The 21,982-nt window shown below is 46.6% G+C and overlaps 1 protein-coding gene across 1 annotated transcript in view; it reads left to right on the top strand.

Annotated features, from left to right (window-relative positions):
* Nucleotides 1–3,921: 3,921 nt before the first annotated feature.
* Gna14 (G protein subunit alpha 14) overlaps nt 3,922–21,982 on the top strand; it is a 142,919-nt gene continuing 124,858 nt past the window's right edge. Inside the window, exon 1 of the mRNA XM_057777998.1 lies at nt 3,922–4,946. Within this exon, the coding sequence (XP_057633981.1) occupies nt 4,823–4,946 (124 nt within the window). The 5' untranslated portion in view covers nt 3,922–4,822. The remainder of the gene's footprint in view (nt 4,947–21,982) is intronic.

Here is a 21,982-nt window from a genome sequence, read left to right as displayed (position 1 = left end):
GCTTCAGGCAGATCCTAGAAACTGTATAGCTGGATCATATAGTACTTCTTAAACTCTAAAGTCATATATGTCCCAAAGAGAATGGCATCTTTCCAGTCCTCTGATGCACCTTCCCTTGTAGCTCTGCCTTAGAATCAGGACAGTCACTCTCTCTAAGGGTGCAACTGAAGAGTGGCCAGCAAACACATTCAGGTTCTTTGGAAGTAGTCACTCTCTCTAAGGGTGCAACTGAAGAGTGGCCAGCAAACACATTCAGGTTCTTTGGAAGTCAAGAGCACATTTTTGGTTGGCATCCTCCTTCTCCATCTTCATATCACCATCATCATCTTCATATCATCATCACCATCATGATCATTGATGCTTTCTACCATGAGAGCCTTCCTTTCTCTCTTGTTATATGCAGGCTCTTTGGAAATCATGCACATTTTTGGTTGGCATCCTCCTTCTCCATCTTCATATCACCATCATCATCTTCATATCATCATCACCATCATCATCATCGATGCCTTCTACCATGAGAGCCTTCTTTCCCCTCTCCTTAGATGATTCTTTTCTTGGTTTCATTTTTATGTAGTAAACTAAGCTTTGCTAGTGTAAGACTAGTGGGTTAAGCAAGAAAAACTACCCATGGGTAAGAGGAATTAGCAGGGATAGACAGGTGTGCTAGGGTGGGATCGGATGAACATAGGCAGCTGTGGCCCTTGATTTTGGTGAAGGGTGTGTTGTAGGAGGCCGCTTGTTTGTTTCCCGCTGCCCAGTCTCAAAATTACCACTCAGAAACTATGTTATTTAAATCACTGCTTGGCCAATCACTTAAACACATTGCTAGCTAGCTCTTATATCTTTGGTTAACCCATTTCTGTTAGCCTGTGTATCGCCACGTGGCTGTGGCTTACTGGGTGGCGGCTACATCACATCTCTTTGACCCCACCTACTCTCTCTCTCTCTCTCTCTCTATATATATATATATATATATATGTATATATATATTTTTTTTCCAGCCTGGCTTTATTCTGTTAAGCCATTGGCCAAAAGCAGCTTCTTTCTTCATTAGCCAATAAAAGCAACACATATACAAAAGGACTTCCCACACCAGGAGTGGAGATGGCTTCTCAGAAGAGATGTGTTTGGAAAAGAAATGACTTAACTTTGCCCGAGGTAAGAGATGGCATTCCTGGAAAAGGGGGTGCACCAAGGCCTGTAAATGACAACAGTACATTTGTCTGAGGTCCCATTAGCATGGCAGACAAGGGGACTCTGTCACAGAGGGATGCTTCTCCTGGGAAGCAGGGTTGCAGCCTCCACTTTATGTTTTCTGGTAGAGCACAGCTCAGTACTTCCTGTCACTGGAATCTTCAGTGCCTGTATCAGACTGGCCTGGACTCTGTGGACATCCCGAAGACTCCTGCAGTTGCGTGACCCGCAGAACTCAGCTCTTGGCAAGCAGAAGCAGCCCTGCTGGAGTCTATGAGGATTCAGGAGGAACTGCAGCAGCCTGGGAAGGAGCAGGAAATGTCTTCTCCATGTCTAAGCGTTTTCTTCAAAGCTAGCCTTTCCTGGAAAGCGTTTCAAATACCATGATATAAAATTATTCTGATCTTATGCCCTAAATCTTAGAGATGATGAGGGAAGAAAAACAAATAACTAACTGCCTTGTGTTATCCCTTTGGAGTTTACGATGCCCAATAATCGTTTAAAGTTTACATTTTTACTGTCTTTTTAAAATTGGTTTTTCATTTTTAATTTTATATGTATGTTTTATATGAAGGTGATTTTATATGAACGTTTTAATTTTATATGAATGTTTTGCCTACATGTATGTCTGTGCGCCACATTTGTGTAGCACGTGCAGAAGCCAGAAGAGAAGAGGGTGTTGCATTCTCTGGAACTGTAGTTACAGATGGTTGTGAGCCACCAAATGGGTGCTGGGAATTGAACCAGGGTCGTCTAGGTGAACAACCAATGATCTGAACTTCTGAGCCAGCTCTTCAGCCCCTTAATGTCTTTTTCTAAGTGTGAAAATCACCCAAGAAATAACTGAATGTTAGAGTTGGGTGAGTCCTTTGAATGGATTCTAGTCCATTGCTCTGTTTACAGTTAAGAAAAGTACAACCTAAATACGATGGGAGGGGCCACAAATAACTCTATCAGATAATTAGAGTTATTTGTGGTAGATAATCTGCCAGCCTGTTTTGACTTAGAGCAACTAACCTTTCTGCTATATGTAGTGCCGGCTCTCAAAAATGCAGGTGTGTATTCTCACCAAGCCATTTGTATTTTACTGGTTATCCATTTGTGCCTCGTCTTTTCAGTTGAGTGTATTTTGAGGATTCTCCCCAGTTTGTTATTCTTATGCAGAATTGCACGAATAATAGGAACAGAGTTTAAGGAATATGTGGCTAATCAGCTTCAATGGTGCATGGGTGCTCTGGAGTGTTCTTATACACGCATGGACAGTTATACTATCATTTGGTGATGTGAGTTTTCTTTTTGGTGCTGGATATTACATGCATAAGGCAAGCACCTTACCACTGAACTTCAGCCCCAGCCCTGAGAGAAATAGTCCTTGAGAGAAATAGTGGGACCATCATGACACATGCAGTCTGTCATTCAGCAAAACATCACAAGGTATTTGTTATTAATTGTGACTTAATGTTACAGATTACCTTGGTGGCAACATAATATCGCCCACATGGTTAATTTGGCCTATTCCTTGTTGTTGACATTTTCATCATTGAGTAGTTTTTTTGTTTGTTTGTTATCTGAAGATAAAAACCTTTGCCTACAAAACTGTGGGTCTTCTCCGGGGTCACATCCTATGGGAGGACTGCAGGTTGGATAAGCAGATGGGAACCCTGAGGGCTTTTGATAGGTACAACCAAGTTCACTAGGGACAGTCTGCCATGATCTGTTTTTGAAGGCTAGTAACTTAAGACTGACTCTTTCAGTTGTTCCAATTAACTTGGAATTCAGATTTTTCTCTGGTTTTAGTATCCATGAGAAACTAAAAATTATGATAGGGACTTCAGTTGGAGGAGCCAAGCAGTGGAGATCTCCCTGTAAAACAGTCTGTAGCAGCTGAGGAAAAACCCGGACGTTTTTCCTGCAGGGGTCACTGTTGCCGTCAATTTATGGCTGGAAGGAAGCTAAAATACGAGGGTATTTTAAAGCCTGATTAGTCCGCACTTCTTAAACTGTAAAGTAAACAAGACTTTGCAGCCAGATAGCAGTAGCTGCCAAGTTCTTATATAATGACCTCAGTGCCCCACGCCTGCTTCAACTCTTTACAGGGAAAGCATTAGCGTCGGATTCCGTAGGTGTGCACACGTCGTATGCCGACTTGAAGAGGAGGAAAAGAAGGCTTTTTTGCTGTGGTCCGTAGGATCCCTTGTTCTGTTCTCGCTTTGCACATTAAAATCTGCACAGACAAAATCAAGGAGTACAACTCGCTTTGTGTCTTTCCGTTTGAGTTGTCAAGGGTGCGTTCAGATTTTACACGCGGCATTCCTGGAGCTGTCCTAAGGCGGCAGCCTGACTGCAGGGTTGAACAGGGAACTGCCAGGTGTGTCGGGAAGGTGCCAACTCTTTTTTACAAAGCATGACTCTTTTCCATCACCAAATGCAAAGCAGTCTGACGTTGTTCCACACTCACCCCTCCAGTCCCCGGCCCCCCATCCGGTGCCAGGAGGTAGGACCGGCTGGGAGGAGTTAACTAGCTTGCCTGCTCTTTTACCCGACCCCAGAGGCGGCTGTGGTTCCTAGCAGAGCCACCCAGCCCATCTACACTAGACAGGCGAGCTGCGAGTTGACCCAGGACTTGCGTCAAGCCCAGGCTGGGCTGGGGCATCCGGGAAGCAGTGTGAGCCTGTCTAGGAACCCCAAGTGTGAGCAGTGGAGAGGCTGGTGGGCAAGGCTCAGCTTCTAATGAGAGGGGAGACCAGAGCCTAGCTGTTAGCACACGGTGTGTGCCCTGGCTGCAGCCGCCTGATTCGGGTCCACTAGTGCTCTGCCTCCGCCCCTGGCACTGAGGCTGGGAGTTGGCGAAACTCCCTTACCTGTCCGAACCCGGATCTGGCCGTGGGAAGGGCCTGGCAGCCAGCGCCTGCTGGTTACAGCAAGTTTGGCAAGTGGCCCTTCCTGCACTAGGGCGCCACCGCCAAGGAGGCAGGTGTGAGGCTGCTCTGAGCCCTAGCCTCTTCGTCTTCGTTTTCCTTTGTTCCCAGACACCATTAGCCTGGAATAGGCTTAGAGGCAGCTCCCGCAGACGCCAGGGCTGTAGGTTCGAGACGCCCCGCCTCCTCCTGCCACTTAGAGCCATCAGAGACTGAAGAACTTTCCAGTCGGCGGCGAAAGTCTCCTGTAACTGCAGAGGTTTTCGGAACTTCGCAAGCAGAGGCAAGCTGGTCCATTGACTGAAAGCCACGCCACTCCTGCTGCTAGCCTGCTACACCCCCAGACCCGAAGAGACTACTCTCCCAGCGGCACCGACGCCCCAACTTTTGATTCTCGCGGTTTGTGTTGTCTACCGGGGTGGCGAGCTACATTGCCGGAGGCGCGCGTCTTTTGAAGACAGCGCCATTCACACAGCCCAGCTCGCTCTTTTCGCAGGAGTGAAGGGGCTGGGTGCCTGATCCAGGATCGCATAGGCGCTCGGGAGGAACTGCCTTCGAGAAGTTTAAGATCGGAGCTCCGTCGGGGCCTCTTACTCCAAACCATAGTGAGTTCAGGTGTTTCCTCTCTAAACCCTGCGCCTGGAGCGGATAATCCGCGAGGCCCGGCGGTAAGCGCGGAGGTCCCTGTCGCCCCGTCGGAGTGGCAAACCATGGCCGGCTGCTGCTGTCTGTCTGCGGAGGAGAAAGAGTCGCAGCGCATCAGCGCGGAGATCGAACGGCAGCTTCGCCGCGACAAGAAGGACGCGCGCCGTGAGCTCAAGCTGCTGTTGCTGGGTGAGTGGCTGCGTTTATCCGGCGGGCAGCCCCGGTGTTCGCGTCCTGGCTCCTTCCGGTCCCGCCGTGCAAGCCCGGTGGCACGCTGTCCTTTCCTCCAGTCCCTCTGCGGCTTACAGATGCTGCCGCCTCCGGGCTTTGGCGCGGGTCTTTTTCACCTAGGGCTGGGTCACTTTCGACCCCCGACTCCCAACATCCCAGAGCACGGCTAAGCCTCAGCCTTTGAACTCTTGTCGGTCCCCTCCGATCCCCGCCTCACCCCGCACTGATCCTTCGTCCCTGGGCTCCCAGCACCGGTGGTCGGTTGCTGCAGAACCCCAACCTGGCTATTGACAGGTGGTGTGGAACGGCACTGCCCGCAGTTTAGGTTCTGCTCCCTTGGGTTTGGTGCAGGTGCCACATGTTGCCTAGTTTTTACCGGCCAGGTAAGGTCATATGCGAAGGCTCTGTCCTCACAGTAAGAACTGACAAAGTTAACTCCAGAAAGTGACAAACGTGAGGATAGGAGGTGAACCATGGAAGTGAAGCCCCTACCGCTAGTCTCTCTCTGCCGGGATCTTCCAGAGTCCACATGGAGAGAGCAGGCTTAACCCTCCCTTGGCCCACCTTGGTTAACTGGTTAACTTCGTTGACCGAGTCACTACTCGGCAGACTTTTAGAAGGTCTCTGCAGAAGTGTTTCCAAAACAAACTTTAAGACTTTAAGGGGCGATTCATTCCCCAAGCCAAGGCTCTCCCTCTCTCTCTCTCTCTCTCTCTCTCTCTCTCTCTCTCTCTCTCTCTCTCTCTCTCTCTCTCTCTCTCTCTCTCTCCTGGTCTATAGAATGCCCTTTGGTCCATCCACTGATGAATACTGGCTTTTTCTTTCACCGTTCCTCCCTAAATAGTTTCAAGCATTTCAACTTGTTTCCTCCTTCCTTCCCGGAACGAGTCCTCTCTTTTCCTGTGTGTTTAACTATCTTCAAGCAATCACATTTCAAGAACGAAGGAGAAAAAGATTGACCTCAAGAGGCCTTTTAGTCTGTTCTGCCTTCAGACCCAGGCAAGAGAGCCCTCTATTGGGTAACCCTAGTCCTAGGTTTAAAGGGTCTCCCTAGTTTTCCTCAGACCTGCAAGTCCAAAGAGCTGACTACCCAGATTCCACACGCCAGCCTCTCCTTTGAGGCCAGAGGAAATTCCCTGCAGGAAGGACTCCTAGCTCACTGTCAGGGTCTTAGCCGGTGAGGAGGAGAGACTTGATCCAGCAGGAATGCCCAAAGGGAGACTATGAGGCTGTGAGGGAGCTTGGGTCGGTGGGAGAGCTTCCTGAGGGGGGCGAATTATGAAGTAAGGGTGGAAGAAAGGGAATCTGTACACTCCCCACCCCCACGGCCAGGGCTACCCATCCAGAATTGGGCTGGGTCTGGGAGCTCTAGCTGAACCCTGCAGGCTACAACCAAGCTGGGTTTGTCTAGTGGAGTACTCTGTCGCAGTTTGTAGCTTGATTAATACTAAAGTAATTAATTATGCCTCCCTTCAACTTTAGATGCATAGCTTTTCTTGTCAAGGGCAGACTAAACTCTAATTCATTTTGAAATATGTAGATTCGTGTCAATGTGTGAAGTATTGTAAGGCCTATACCAAGAGCTGGACATATGCTGGCTTCTTGTAAGGCAGATTATGCAATAAGCCGAGCCATAATGCATTGGTAATAGGCCTGTTTGGCACACTTAGACACACAAAGTAGAAAAGGAACACTCAAGGCTATGCCGTTTGCCTTAAAATGTAATCCAGGCAACAAAACCCTCAGGCTGTTCTAGCCCTTGCTCCACTTTTCTTGACCCCTTGAAGTACTTTATGCTCCCTTCTTCCAGATGGGACTGTCAATTATTATGGTGACAATTTTCCCATTCAAGATACAGTTTCAAATTCCATGGAGCTACCAGAACCTTAAGGATGGGCTTAAATGTCCAAGTTCTTCCTATCTTTAGAGGATTAAGGCATAGTCCAATTCTCAAGCTAAATGAATTGGCTGTGACTCAAAAGATTCAGCAGTCAGGGAAGGGTATGTGCTATTCTGTCTGAAATCACAGAGTGGAAATTTCACCAGTTTCCAGAGTGGCTGGATCAGATCCTTCACTGGTCACGTGTCTCAGGCATAAGAGCCCCACTTCACACACGGGACTTTGGGATCCTGTGTGGACTTATGTTCCCAGAAGCCATGGGCTCTCACAATGAAGAGTGTGTCTGCAGCCAGGGTAAGGGTGTTTCAAAGTGGACACAGAGTAGCAGAGTCCTGACCGTGCTTAGCAAAAGCCTAGGTCACTGTCCAGTCCAAGATGTTGTCTGGTTACAGTTGGTTGCAGGATATTGGCGGAATGTTTTTTCAGCAGGAGGAGATGAAGAAAATAAAGGATACAGTTAGATTTAGTAGGAAGAAAGGTTTTCTAATTGGATAAAATTGGACCAAAACAAACAGGTATAATAACACTGGTGGAAAAGTGATGGCAATACGTGTCCTGTACACTGTGGGAGGTGGAGCTTGAACTTGTGCCTCTGAGTCATGCGCCTGGGAGCTTATTATCCTACAGGCTCCTGTGGCTGGAATGGGAAAGGAATGGATATTCCTCCATACTAACGTCCTTGTCAGACCACAGACAAAACCTCCCAGTTCCTTGATGCAGAGGCTGGGGCTGAACCAAAGGCATGTGGCATTCTTAAAGACAGATGCAGAGCCAAAGGCCATTTTGCCTAACAAGAAACTGAGACTTCCGAGAGATTTGTGGCCGCAGACAGGATGCCCCGTAAGCAGAGCTCAGGGTACTCAACCCAGAGATAGCAGCAACAGCAGCAGCAGCAGCAGCAGCAGTTCCTTGAGAAAGCAAGAACCCCAGGCACAGCTAGCTCCCTCTGACCCACCAGCTGCTGCGGAAAGCAGCCACTAGCTCTGACTAGGGCAGGACGTGCTGAGAGTGCCGGAGATGCCCTGGTGGGTAGAGGTGCCAGCAGCCTTGAATTCCTGTCCTAAGGTTGGGTGGCACATTGGCTAGTCTTGAGGCTTTCAACCTGGGGGGAGAAGAGAGCCACTGGTGGGAACAAAGTGCTTTATGGACTGTGGCCCTTGTGGCCCCACACCCTTTGGTGACTTCACTTCCCAATCAGAACCACGATAGGTCTTCTACTTAGCTGCGCTATGAGCCCATGCCCCTCAGCTTGGCCTCTGAACTGGGCAGAGTTGGGTGGGTTGCTGATGTAGGGATCCTCAGAGTGAAACTTGGGCATTGTCAAGGGGCTTCACTCTTGAGACGTCGGCACCTTTCCTACCTCTGGTAGGGATCCTGGTCCCAGCAGGACACCCAGGCCTGGTCGAGCTTCTTCATAGGCCATCAGATCATTGGTGCTTCAGCAGCCCTGTGAGGACTGTCCAGAGCTGGGAGCCCACTCTGCTGTCCGGGGTCACCAAGGATACCGAGGAGCTTGAAAGGCCTCTCTCTATTTGCCCCATTTTCTTTACCTCCTTGCTTCTCCCACACCTGCCTTCAGCTAGGGTGCACTGTTTTGCGGTCTGGCTTGCTCTGAGCTAAGGCTGTTACCCCCATATGCTCACTCCTATGGTCCTGTGAAATGGTCCTATTTGGAGACAGATCAGATCTGGCCCAGTAGCTTCCTGGTGGAATGGCTGTGAAAAATGTGAAGAACAAGGCCTCATTGCTCCCTCCCACTGACCCATAGTCCACTGTGCATCCTGGAGGGGCATCTGTGACTATTCAGCATCCAGGGTGGTCCCCAACTTCCTACAGGGGGAGCCACATGTTCAGGCTCCATCCTCATAGGCCACTCTTGGAGAGGGGGCTGATGGCAGTGGCAGAAGCATGACCTGGGCAGAGAAGATGAAGTCAACAGACTGTGGATCTTGGCGCACTAGGTGAATGGAACTGGGTAACTGTGAATACGGAGGCCTGGCCACAGGTCCCAAGTCCCTTTTATCAGAGGCCGTCTTGGCTGTCAAGTGAGACACCAGGGCTGCTTTACCGAGTAGAAATGTTCTCTCCTTAAAGAAGAAGTTTTCTGTGTAGTGAGGGTGGATACAAAAGCTTGTCAGTGCAACACAGCCTAGCATGCCCTGGGGGTAGCTTACAGGGCTTCTCATTGATGTGTTCTTCTGAGTGCCAAGGTTTCTGGGGTTTATCTTTGGGTGACTACAGTCTGCCAATGGTCTGTGGCCACCTTTTCATGATGCTTCTCCTGGGGAACCGAGGGATTCTCTTCAGGTTCCCCCTTTGGAGAACAGCCCATAGGCTAGCCTCGGGCTTGCCGAGAGCTGGGACTGAAGCCTAGGGCCACAGGGCAGCTGCAGCATTCCAGGTCCAGCGAAGGACACGTAGGGAGACTGAGTAAGTGTTTCTGGGATTCCGTGCAATCACTGCAGGAACGTGCTCTGAGACTACTGAATATCTATGCAAGGGCAGAGCAGCACTCAACCACCGGCTGCTTCCCTGCAGTCTCCAAGACCCATTTCTGGCTGGGCACAGGCTGGGAATCTGGCTGGGCACCACTGATCCAGGGGAAATCAGGGTTCCCCTCTTTAAAAATGGACTCAAAGTCATGCGGTGGTGTTACACACCTTTAATTCCAGCACTTCGGAGGTAGAGACAGGCAGATCTCTGAGTTCAAAGTCAGCCTTGTCTATGGAGAGACTTCCAGGACAGTCAGGTGTACAAAGAAACCCTGTCTTGTGTGTGTGTGTGTGTGGGGGGCTCAAACTAGCTCAAGGATGATTTTATTAGTTTAAAAAGGGAGAAGAGGAGAGGGGAAGGAGAGGAGAGAGAGGAGTGGGAGGGGAGGGGAGCCAAGGGAAAATCAGAGCTGACAAAGTGTAAAACCTCAGCAGCTGCCTGGAGGCAGAGAGGGGAGGAAATGAAGGGAAACAGTTCTGTTTCAGCTGGAGGTCAGACACGCTGACAGACAAGCGGCCGTGGTGGGAAGGGGAGGCTCTAGAGCAGTGTCACGGGCTCCTGATGCTGCAACCCTTTAATAAGTTCCTCGTATTGTGGAGACTGCTTTGTTTCTACTTCATAACTATAATTTTGCTACTGTTATGAATGGTTATGTAAATATCTGTGTTTTCCAATGGTCATAGGTCACCCCTGTGAAGGGTTGTTTGACCTCCAAAGGGATTGCGACCCACAGATGGAGAACTGCTGTTTTGGGGATAGTAAGGAGGCCCACAGTATTGAGAAAAAGGCTCCAATGGTTGAGGACAGCATGCTTCAAAAAGAGAAAGAAAAGTTATGCTTTTCTGATTATCAAAAAAAAAAGTGAATTTACAAGCTACATAGGAATTCTGGGAAGAAAAAGTACAGTATCTCATCAAAGGACTAATTATCCCACCTATCTGTAGTATAGCCTAAGGTGAACCTGCTTTCTTGGGGTGGTCCCCTAGTCGTGTGAGCTACCCAGTCCAGTCGAAATGGCAGGTCTCCCTCCAGGCTGAAAACTCTATTCTCTTGATCAGTTTTTTCTTCTTTGACACCACACGGAGGCGAGGGTTCTAGAGGCCCGATGTGATCATTCCGTTTCACCTAAACAAAACATGTGCAAGGCCTTCATGTGAGCACACACATGGGAGGCAGATCCCAAGACAATGGCTCTCTGCACAAATGATTGTCTTAAAGGGTTACCATTGTTTTGGTGAAACCCCATAACCAAGGCAACTTGGGAAGGAAGGGATTTACTTGGCTTACACTTCCACATCACTATTCATCACTGAAGGAAGTCAGGACAGAAACTCAAAAAGGTCAGGGACCTGGATGCAGGAGTTTCTTGTATGGAGGAGGGGGCCGCGTCCTGCCTCCCGGCTAGCTTAACCCCTGAAATAACCACATGGAGATCTATATTAATTAAATTGCTGCCTGGCCCATTAGCTCTTGCCTCTCATTGGCTAACTCTCACATCTTGATTCAACCCATTTCTAATGATCTGTATGTCACCATGAGGCCATGGCTTACCGGGAAAGATTCAGCATGTCTGACCTGGCAGCTTCATGGCGGTCGGCTCTCTGCCTGCCTGCTTCCTCCCAGCATTCAGTTCTCTTTTCCCCGCCTATCTAAGTTTTGCCCTATCAAAAGGCCTAGGCAGTTTCTTTATTTGACCAATGAAAGCAACACATAGAAAGAAGACCCTCCTACACCAGGAGCTGATGCAGAGGCCATGGAGGAGAGCTGCTTACTCAGTTGCTTATCATGGCTTGCTCGGCCTGCTTTCTTATAGAACCCAGGATCATCAGCTCAGGGATGGCCCCACCTGTAAAATGTTTGGCCCTTCCCTATCAATCACTAATTAAAAAAATGCCCTACATGCTTGTGGACAGCCTGATCTTATGGAGGCATTTTTTTTTTAATTGAAGCTCCTTCCACTCAGTCGACTCTAGCTTGCGTTAAGTTGACATAAAGCTAACCATATAAAAATAGCTAAAGCAATGATGGAGGAATTTTTCTGTTCTCTGTTTTCTAATCTTTGTAGGATGAACATGAATTACATGGCAATGAATTTCTGTGAAAAAATATAACAATCAAACACCACCATGGGTAGTGTTGTCAATGTAGAAAACTTCATTTCTGGGCAATAACAATCAAATGAAGGAATTGTCTTCCTTTAACTTTAGTGGTCTGTGAGGCATGGTGAAGCATTGAGTGTTTCCAGTCACCCTGACATAGACTTGAACATAGACTTCATCGTGGAACTTTCTGGAAAGAAGCGGAAGTGGTACTTAATTAAATCCTTCTGACAGAACGACCATAATAAAACAGTACAGGTTGGGAGGTTTGGGCAATGGGAATTGATTTTCTTCCAATCTGGAAGCTGGAGTCCACGGGTCAAGGTACAGGTGGTTTTGTTTAATCTTGAAGCTTTCTGCTTGTAGACAGGAGCCCTGTCATGTCCTCCTGTGGCCTTTCAGCCGTGCATGTTCATTCCTGGTGTTTTCTCGTTCTCCCACAGGGAGTCTAGTCCTCTGAGGACCTTAAAGGCCTTGTTTTGTATTAATCATCTCTCACTAAAGTATTGGTGGTTGAGACATCAACAAATAAATGTTGGCAGGAGGGTGTAATTCAGTCAATATTGTCAACAGTGGGGGGAAGACACACCTCAGAGCTGCCATTGCCTGTGAATTCCCCGCTTAGCCCTCTTCGCTCAGGTAGAGCTGTCCGTGGCTACAGCACAGAACAGCGTTTCAGGACAAGTCAGAGCGATGCTAAGTTAATGGGGTTATTACATAGAGACACGGGTGATACATGCTTCCGACAGAAGTTCGGAAGGAAGGGGATGTCATGGTCACTTCTTATGGCTGTGATAAAACATTTCAACAACAGTAACTTCAGGAAGGAAGGGTTTCATTGGCTCACAGTTCCATCGTGGTGGGCAGGTTCCGGGGGCAGGAGCATGAGGCAGCGGGTCCCATTGCGTCCAGAGTCAGGCAGTAGAGGGATGGCCACCTGTGCTCAGTCAGCTCCATTCTTCCTATGCAGCCCAAGACCCAGGCACAGACTGGTACCACCCGCCTCAAGGTAGTCCCCCACATCAGTCAACCTATTTAACTCCTCAGACGCATCTGAGGAGACTAACCTAAACTAAATAATTTCTCAGAGATGTCCCGGATCCTTTCAAATTGACAGTAACAGTAACCATCACAACTGGTCTATTTGAAAAGAAAAAGGAGACTGTACAACTCAAACCTGGACAATTTACAGCAAGGTTTAAGCAGTGTTTAAAAAAATAAAGCAGAAAAATGTGAGTTGGTTTATTTCTCTTATCTTAAAGGATTTCCTAGCTGGAGGATGGTGGCTCACACCTATAATCCCATGTGGAAGGCAGAGGCAGAAGAATCAATATTTAAAATTCTGTAGTGAGTTGGATGCTAGAATAGGCTACAGAGACCCTGTCTTAAAATTAAACCACATGTACAAATTAAGAAAACATTTGTTTTGTTAATGAGGGTGGTTTTATAAGGCTCATTGTTTGGGTTGAGGAAGAGAAAGGAGTCCTGATACAGCTAACATGCAAGGCCTGGACTTGAACGTTCTGGCTCCAGCCCTAAGTAAGCAAGGCCTGTTGTTTTAACATCCTTGTCAGAGACATCATTAGGAAGGCCAGCACTATCTCTGTAGGAAATTCTGATGTTATCAGTTGTGTTGATGGTCTTGAATCTCGACCAATAGAAATAAAAACTAGATCACAGGGTGAGAGGCTTCTTTCTTGACTGTGTCCCTAAAGTCTCCAGGTCTTTCTGTCCTGAAGGACTTTCAACACTGAAGGAGTTGAAAATGTAGTCTGGAGTGCTGGTTTCAAACCTAGGCTCTGCCGTTTCTTGTCTGCGAACGTGATCCATTAATCTCTGCCAGAAACACTGTGTGCAGTGAGCGCTTTTCCCATCTTTAATCCCTGCTTGGCACACTGTGCAGTGAGCACCTGCTGACCCATCTTTAATCCCTGCCTGGCACACTGTGCAGTGAGCTCTTGTTGACCCATTTTTTGGTAATTTTTCAGGCATCAGGGAGGTGTCATAGGTGTCATCTTCCATTTCAGCTGACCAGTTACTGGCTGCATAGTGGTTTGCTTAAAATTTCCAGGTAGTATTTTAACAGGGATTTTTTTTTCTTTTCTTTTAGGGTTTCCTAGACTGTAAATTGATTGTGGTTATTTTTCCTAATTATACTCTGCAATAGAATTTCTGGGTCCAAACAGGCTTTATGGGGTCAGATAAAACAAAATCTCTCCTTAAAACTAACTGTGACATTTCTGGGTAGGAGACCACAGAGACAATGCTGCATGGTGTTTTCTGTAAACGGAAGCTGTGCTTTTATTTCCCTGCCACACAGACCCAAATAATCACATAAAAATTATATTAATTACAACACTGTTTGGACAATGGCCCAGGCATATTCCTAGGTAACTCTTGCATCTTAAATTAACCTATTTCTATTATTTTATATTTTATCTCGAGACTCACGGTTTGCTTTCTCACATCTTGCTTCTTGCGCAGCTATATGGCATCTGCCTGACTTTGCCTTCTTTCTCCCTGCATTCAGTTAGTTTTCTGCCTAGCTCTATTCTGCCCTGCCATAGGCCAAAGCAGTTTCTTTATTAACCAATGGTAATAAGACATATTCATAGCATACAGAGGGGCATCTCACATCGATTTTCACTGTAGGTGACAGTTTCCTGAAAAAGAAAAGAAACATAATGGCAATCACTCCCTAATTTCCTAATCTTAGTTTAGTCTGACAGAATTCTCCAGAGTGCCAAGCCTGGTGCTCAGTATAAGGAACCTTTCCTCAAGGAATGGAATGAAAAGATTGCCACAAAAGTGTAATAGCAACCTGAGATGGCAGCCCAGGTGGGGTGGGAAAGAACAGGGTCGCTTCAGGAGGCTTCATGATGCGTGGACCCCAGGGTGGAAGTGACAGACTGTTCACAAACTAGGGTTTAGGTGGTCCTCATGCCAGGGAAAGAGGAGAACTGTTTGGCTATGAAGGGAGATTCCTGAGGATAGTAGATGATATTCTCAGGATCGGAAATAGTATGCAGGACTTTTTGGGCAGCAGCTTTTATGCTTTAAGTCTTTGTCAGAATGTTTTGCTCACTGTAAAATAGATGTTAATATGAAGATGATTGTTTTTGTCCAAAATATGCTTCGGAAGATTGTGTGGCTTTCTCTGTACCTGCAATACATGAGCCCCACCCACCAGAGAGATGACCTGTTTCCATCCATAATGGAGTCAACCCTGGAGACGTCTTAAGGGATATGGGTGGGTACCCATCTTCCTTCTGTCTGTCTGTCCAGGACAGTCTTTTGACTTTTCCCATTGTATTTTTCAAACAAACTTTTTTGCAGTATTTTACATGCAGTGAAAGCTACCAATTCTAAGTGTACAGATGCAAACATGAGCATTGTATAAATACAGACGTAAGTATGACCTAGACCATTCTCCCCTTCCTGAAAAGTTTCTGGTTTCCCCTTGTAGTTATTCTCCTCCCTAAAATTATTTATATAAACTTTTTATGTGGAAACATCTTTGGATGTATGAAAAACGCAGGAAAAAGAATCTAAGGGGCCTAAGGAGATACCTTGGTGGGTAAGAACACTTTATTGTGTAAACAAGAAGATCAGAGTTCAAATCCTGAGTACCCACATAAAATTTAAATGTGACCACATGCACCCAGAACCTCTGTGTTTGAGTCAAGGACAGGTGGATCCTGAGAGCTCATTGGCCTGGCAGCCTCCTCAAAACAGTGGATCAGGTTCACTGGGAGGCCCTGTCTCGCAAATAAAGTGGAGAATTCTAGAGGGAGATATTTGACTTTTCTCTGTAGTCTGCAAGTGAGTGTACCCGTACCAACATATACATACATACATATGTAGTGATGAGGCGAGCAGGCCTGTTTTTCATCCTGCCCGACTCCCACATGGTTAGCTTTATACCCGAAATAACGACACACAAATTGTATTCATTTAAACACTGCCTGGCCCATTAGTTTCAGCCTCTTATTGGCTAATTCTCACATCTTGCTTAACCCATTTCTAATAATCTGTGTAGCACCACGAAATGGTGGCTTACCGGGAAAGACTCAGCATGTCTGACCTGGTGACTGGCTCCATGGCATCTGTGTCACTTCCCTTCTTCCCAGCATTCTGTTCTGTTTACTCCACCTACCTAATTTTCTGTCCTATCAAAGGGCCAAGGCAGTTTCTTTATTTAACCAATGAAAACGACACAAAACAGACCCACCTACATCACACACACACACACACACACACACAATGAATCTATAAACTGTTCAGGTATATTATTTCCCTAATTTACTCGCTATGTAACTTGCAACCTCTTTTTGTTCTTCCATGTGTATTTTTCTCTACTTTTTGGAAATTTTGGAGAGTGTTATACATATATGTGCTATAGCCTTTAGCTCTAACTACATCCATGTAGTTTTCCTAAAGCAGGAGAAGATCCTATGTAAGCACAGTTCATGTGGAACTTTGGTGAGTTTAATCATGGCAGGATATTTGTGTCCGGTGTGTTTCTTGTATCCTAGAGTTGTCCGTCAGCCAGGAATGTCCCAAGTGGCATTGCCTCATCCCAAGCCCAGGGCTCAATACCAGCTAGATATCACATTTGATTCTCATGTCTTTTTGTTTCTTTGACTAGAACATTTTACAGGCCCTCAAGATATTGAATTTTTGAAGAACACACCCCTCTTGCCATCTTCAAACCAAGCATCCCTCGTTTAGGCTTTGTCTGATTATCTTACGACTGTAGTTCAGCTAGACATTCTTGGCCGGAACACCAAGAGGTACATCTTTCAGAGGGACTTACATTGGAGATGCACGGAGGCCATTTGCTTCTCATTGATGACTTTAACTTTGATTACCTGGTCAAGATGCTGCTTTTCTTACCCCTTGAATTACACTGTCAGTTCTCAAAATGTTCTTCTTAATAACATTTTTTTCAGGCCTTGACATTAGGCAAGTTCTCTGTTCCTGACCTACATGCCCAAACACCAAAATATTCATGATTTACTAATTGTTTTTTATTCCTGACTGGTCAGTTGTATGGTATGATGCCTTCAAACTTATCTTCCATCTCTAGGAGTCTCTTGGGTGCTCATGGGTAGGCACTTGGCAGCTACCGAAGAGCCTTTCTGTCGCCTCTCTTTATTACTTCTGTCTTTCTTCATTTATTTATTATAGTGTTGGATCATTTGGTTCTCAATGTAGACAAGACTTGTGCAATGAGGAAGGTTCCTTCCAAGCTGGCCTTCCGTGGCATTGTGACATGCCACCATTATTTTCCTGATTATGTTCTGCCTGGCACAACATGATGCCCCAGGATCAACTTGTATCTATTCTGTTTGCCATGAGGCACTTCCAAAACAACCTTGATCCTGGCAGTGGAGAACTGTTAGATGTTTAGGGATTTGAGACAAAAACGATTGTGTCTATCAGTCTGTCAATTCCAGCACCAAAGTCCTGAAGAGTAAAGTTTTTAAGCCATACCTCTGGAAGACGAAGTTTTGAGACTTTCATGAGTCTTAAACTGCGAGCAGACACAAAATAGGAAGAACCACCATGGAGTCTCTCATTTTCAACCCCCTACATTAAAATATACTTTCCTGGCCCAGGAGAAGGCTCAGTGTGAGGAACACTTGGCGTGCAAGCATAGGGACCTGAGTTGAATCCCCAGACATGGTAGTGCCTGTGGCTGTCATCCCAGCACTCCAGCAGGATGGCAGAGACAGGAGAACCTGTAAAAGCCTGGAGGCCAGAGAGCCTGGCATATGCAGGTGTGAACGAGCAACTCTGCCTTAAGCAAGGGGCAAGGTGAGGGATAATAGCTACTGTTATCTTCTGATATCCTTGTGAGTAGCGTGGTGTGCAACATGCCTGCACCCACATCACACACACACACACACACATCATACAAACACACACACACACATCATGTTATCTTCTGATATCCTTGTGAGTACCATGGTGTTCAACATGCCTGTACCCACATCACACACATATCATGCAAACACACACATCATACAAGCACATACACACACAGGGGGAGAGAGAAAGAGACAGAGACAGAGAGGCAGACAGACTGACAGACAGACACACCCCAGTTTTAAAAGATGCTTTCTGATCTATATAATAGTTTGTTTTATCTCTGCCCCGACACTTCCTGAATCACAAAGGGAGAGCTATTATAAGAATTCCCTCCCCTCTGTGGCATGCAGGGGGGTGAGTAAGCAGGGAAAAGGGATTCCAGGAACCTCTGTAGCAAAGATACCGTGCTCCGAAGATGAGACTGGAATTCAACCTCTCAAAAGTAGATTTGAAAAATGAAGACTGGCGGAGGGCCCTGGCCAGGATGGTTGGCGTGGATGACCGCTCTGAGCCACCACCATCCTTCGTGAGTGGCAGAGTCCTCTGGGTGGACTTCCTTGCTCTGTGGGAACTGAAGGCACAGGATGCGCCTCTGACAGGGACCCCTCTGGAACCATTAGTGCTGGCAAGGGACATTCACTCCAGACATGGCTGTCACCAGGGTGAAAGCCAGGTAGCCTTGACTGTGCGCACTGTCAGAGGAAAAAGCTGTGGGAATCTGAGGCTGCCGAGGGCAGAAGAAGGTGCAAGGGCATCTGCTGGAGTCCTTACTTTGAGCATAGTGGCTGGCTGGCTGCTGCTGTGTAAATCAACTGTGCTGGCCCAGGGCTCTTGGTTGCGGATCGTTTCAGCAGAAAAATAATATATTAAGAGGAAGGTAGGAAACGGAGTTGATGAAAGTTGGACATCAGACTCAGCAAAATGGTAGGCTCCAAGAAAGGCTCGACATAGTGAGCCCTGGCATCAACCCAGCCTGCCACTACCAGCCAGCTCACTCTACACAGGACCTGTAGCTTTTGCTGGTGATGCACTGGACATTTTCTCTCTCAGTAGCTCTGCCCCTTACCTATGATCACTGATGCATCTTTATATTGCTTTGCAAAGCGAAGGCCATCATGGGACCAAATCACTAGATTGCTGGGCTTGATGATTAGGATATGTGTTTAAAGTCAGCCTTTCTGGGTTTTACATCTAGGTTTTTTCACTGAAAAGCTGTGTGCATGCTTGAATTAATGTAGTTTCCTCATCCATTAAGTGGGAATAGCAAACACACTAGGTGGATGGTGTTATGAATAATTCAACAGAATGAGTCATTATTTTTATGATGTTTGGTGCCTGTCACCTAGTCAGTGCTGTTTACTTCTAGTGCTGGTTGCCCAGACCTGGTGGCACATGCCGTTAATCCAAGCACTTTGGAGACAGAAGCAGGCAGATCTCTGAGTTCAAGCTTAGCCTTGTCGACATAATGAATTCCAGGCCAGGCATGGCTATACAATGAGACTCTGTCTCTAACCAAACAAAATCAAACTTTCGCTGGTTGAATAACAGGGTGCTAGTGTCGGGTTTCTACCATAGGAACCTGGAGCATCTATCTTTTCTGAAATTCCCCTCCTGCCACCAAAAGTGGGTGTTCAGATGCTATCCAGCCCCAAATGACAGAGGTCCAAAACAAAGATATGAGGCTTTCGTAAAGGAAGAAGGAAGTCTTCTCTAGTGGGCTGGTAAATGCAAACTGAAAGAAAAATCAGATAGAAGCCGCCGGACAACGGAAACCGAGCGGAAAGGAAGCAGATGTCTTCAAATCTGAAGGCATACTTAACAGTGCAGCAATCATTTCTGGTGGCTCTTTTTTATTGTGTTTATTTTATGGGGATATAAACATGTCACACATGCATCCTGTTATCCCAGGAAACTCTCATAAGCCCTTGCCAGCCCTGTCTCGGGCACTAAAGTTCTTCCCCAAATGTCTGAAGCCATGAGCCCAGGCCAGGTTGTCCCAACCCTACTGGATCTCTGCACTGTCTTCCTGAGTCCCACTGTTTATACTTGCCTTCCACGGCCCGTCTTAAACTTAGATCATATTACATCGATGCAAGCCAGCGTCTTAAAATGGGAATCAGTTTCCAATGCCTCTCGGAATGCAAATAGCATTGTCCCTCCTTCCTCTGGCTCCCCATCCTCAGGCCGGCGTTCATCAGCTTTCTGGTCTTGAACACCCTAGTTTTTGTTGTCCTTTGCTCTGAGTCTCTGAGGTTGCTTCTTTTCCTGCCTGGAACATTCTTTTCTGTTTCCTGCCCCCACGCTAGTGCCTAGGCTATTTCCTTTTTATCTTCACATCTCTGCTCAAAGTTCATCCCACAGCAGAGCCCGTCCTGGTCAGCCGCCTTTGCAGCCTCCGCTCTCAGTTATTGGATTCTGTTGCCCAGCTCAGTGGCCTTGTAGCTTTTGTCTTCAAACAGAGCTGCAGTTCCTCAGGGACTACAAATTCCCAAGACCGGGCCTGTCCTGCCTAGTTTCTGAATCTTCGCTAAAAGGCAGCAGCTAAGCACAGACAAGCTGTAATAACTCTCCACTCACTGGAACCTGCACAGGTCACTGGACTATAACAGATGTTTTTCAGGGAATACTTGTTGATATGCCCATTCTGCAACTTGGTTTTTGCCAACTTGGTACAAACCTAGACATATCTAGGAAGAGAGAATCTTAATTGAAAAAAAAAAAATGCCCCCGGTAATATTGTTCTATAGGCATGTCTACTGGGTATTGCTTTGACTAATGATCAATATGGAAGGGTCCAGCTTACTGTACAGTGCCACCCCTGAACAGGTGGTCCTGGACTGTCTGAGAAAGCAGGCTGAACGAGTCATGAGGGCAAGCCAGGAAGAAGCACTCCTCAGTGGCTTCTGCATCAGTTCCTGTCCGCAGGTTCTTGCCCTGCTTGAGTCTCTGCTCTGAGTTTACTCAGTGTTAGATTATTGCCTGGGAGTACGGCATAAACTCTTCCCCCTCCCCCTCTGCCAAGTTGCTTCTGGTCACGATGTTTATCACAATAAAAGCCCAAACTTGGATGCCCTTTTACAGACAGAAAAAAAATCAAATCTTCATAACTGTTAAGAATCTTGTTGCTTAGTAATAGCTCTAGAGTATGTAACTAATACAGTGCTCTTATTTTCAGTGATTTTTTTAAAATGCAGTTTTTAAAAGAAAAATGAAAGATATCAGAGAATAGCAGTCCAGGCTGATGCTTTCTAGATTATGAACACAGAGGCGCTGCCTATGGGCATGGTCCTGGCCAGCAAATACTGTTCATAAGAGGAGACAGAAGCAGTTTAATGATGGGGTAGCCAAGAAGGTTCCAGTAGACATAAAACGTATATTTAATCCCAGCATGCAGGAGGCAAAGGCAAGTGGATCTCTGTGAGTTTGAAATCACCCTGGTCTACAGAGCAAGTCTAGGACAGCCAGGACTACACAGAGAAAGCCTGTCTTGAAAAAACCCAAAGGGGAAAAAGTATATTTGTGAAATTTATTGAAGGAGATTGCTGGCATGGAAATTAATTTCTTATGTCTTTTCCCCTCACAAATATATACCTGATCACAGATTTTTGGGTGAGGTGAAGTTGACATCCATTTAGTTATGGAAAGTCAGAAGTTTCAGGGCCCAGAGGAGCCAGACATCTCTGTAACCTTCTCCCTCCCAGCATGTTCCTATGAGTCAAGGAGTCCATTACCAAAGGATCGATATGAAGGGCACTAAGCAATATTCTTGGAATTTGGCAGGGAGAGACAGTTAACAGCAAAGAGGAATGGGAAACTATAAAGACTAGAAGTTGAGGATGAGAGCAAGGAAAAGAATTTGGCTAGTTCATGACCCTCTGCTTCTTGGTGGAACTGTCTTGTTTTGCTTTCCTGAAGATGTTGGGGGCTCTGGGAGCATGTAAACGAATCTTGAACCTACAGCTTCTCTGGTTCTCATCCTGCTGCCTGTTGAGGCAGGAGGGCCAACAGCTTGTTCCTTCTTCTGCTGGTGTTCCTTTGTAGAGAAAAGTAACCCACTGTGCACCAGAAATGCAGCCATCTGTTACCAAACCATGGGAAACCTTCTGAGACGCATCCTTGATGTTTATCGGAATTGCATGGTCTAACCTGCTGCACAGTAGACTGTATGGTATAGCCTGAGACTTCTCAGCTGTGAATTTGTATGGTATGCCGGTTCCATGAATATTATAGATAGCATCAATGGGTCTAAATATATCTCAAATAGATAAAGTAGAGGAGGACAGACATCAGTGATGGGAATTTTTCGTGCCATTATAAATACATGAGACCAATGTCACACGGCTAACCCATCTGTGACTGAGAGACATTACTATGAGTCTTCTGAGGGTACAGAACTATGAGATGAACCATTGGTTTAAGCCCTGGAGACTTTCATTTATTTTGTGTGCAGGAAAAAAGACTGAGTATTGGCTTTTGGCCACAAATAAGGCATTTATTTCCTCTGAACCTAGAGCCCTCCTTCCCCTGTAAGATGAAAGGTGAGCACGTAGCCTTACCAGTTCTGTCAACATGTTTCCTGCCCACGGCTCTCCAGCTGTGACTCCCCAGGACCAGCGGTGCCAGCAACA

Source organism: Chionomys nivalis, chromosome 8 (genome assembly GCF_950005125.1).
Source record: "Chionomys nivalis chromosome 8, mChiNiv1.1, whole genome shotgun sequence".
In the NCBI taxonomy this organism is placed as follows: domain Eukaryota; kingdom Metazoa; phylum Chordata; class Mammalia; order Rodentia; family Cricetidae; genus Chionomys; species Chionomys nivalis.
Note: the sequence above shows the minus strand (reverse complement) of the source record. Positions and strands in the feature narration are given on the sequence as shown.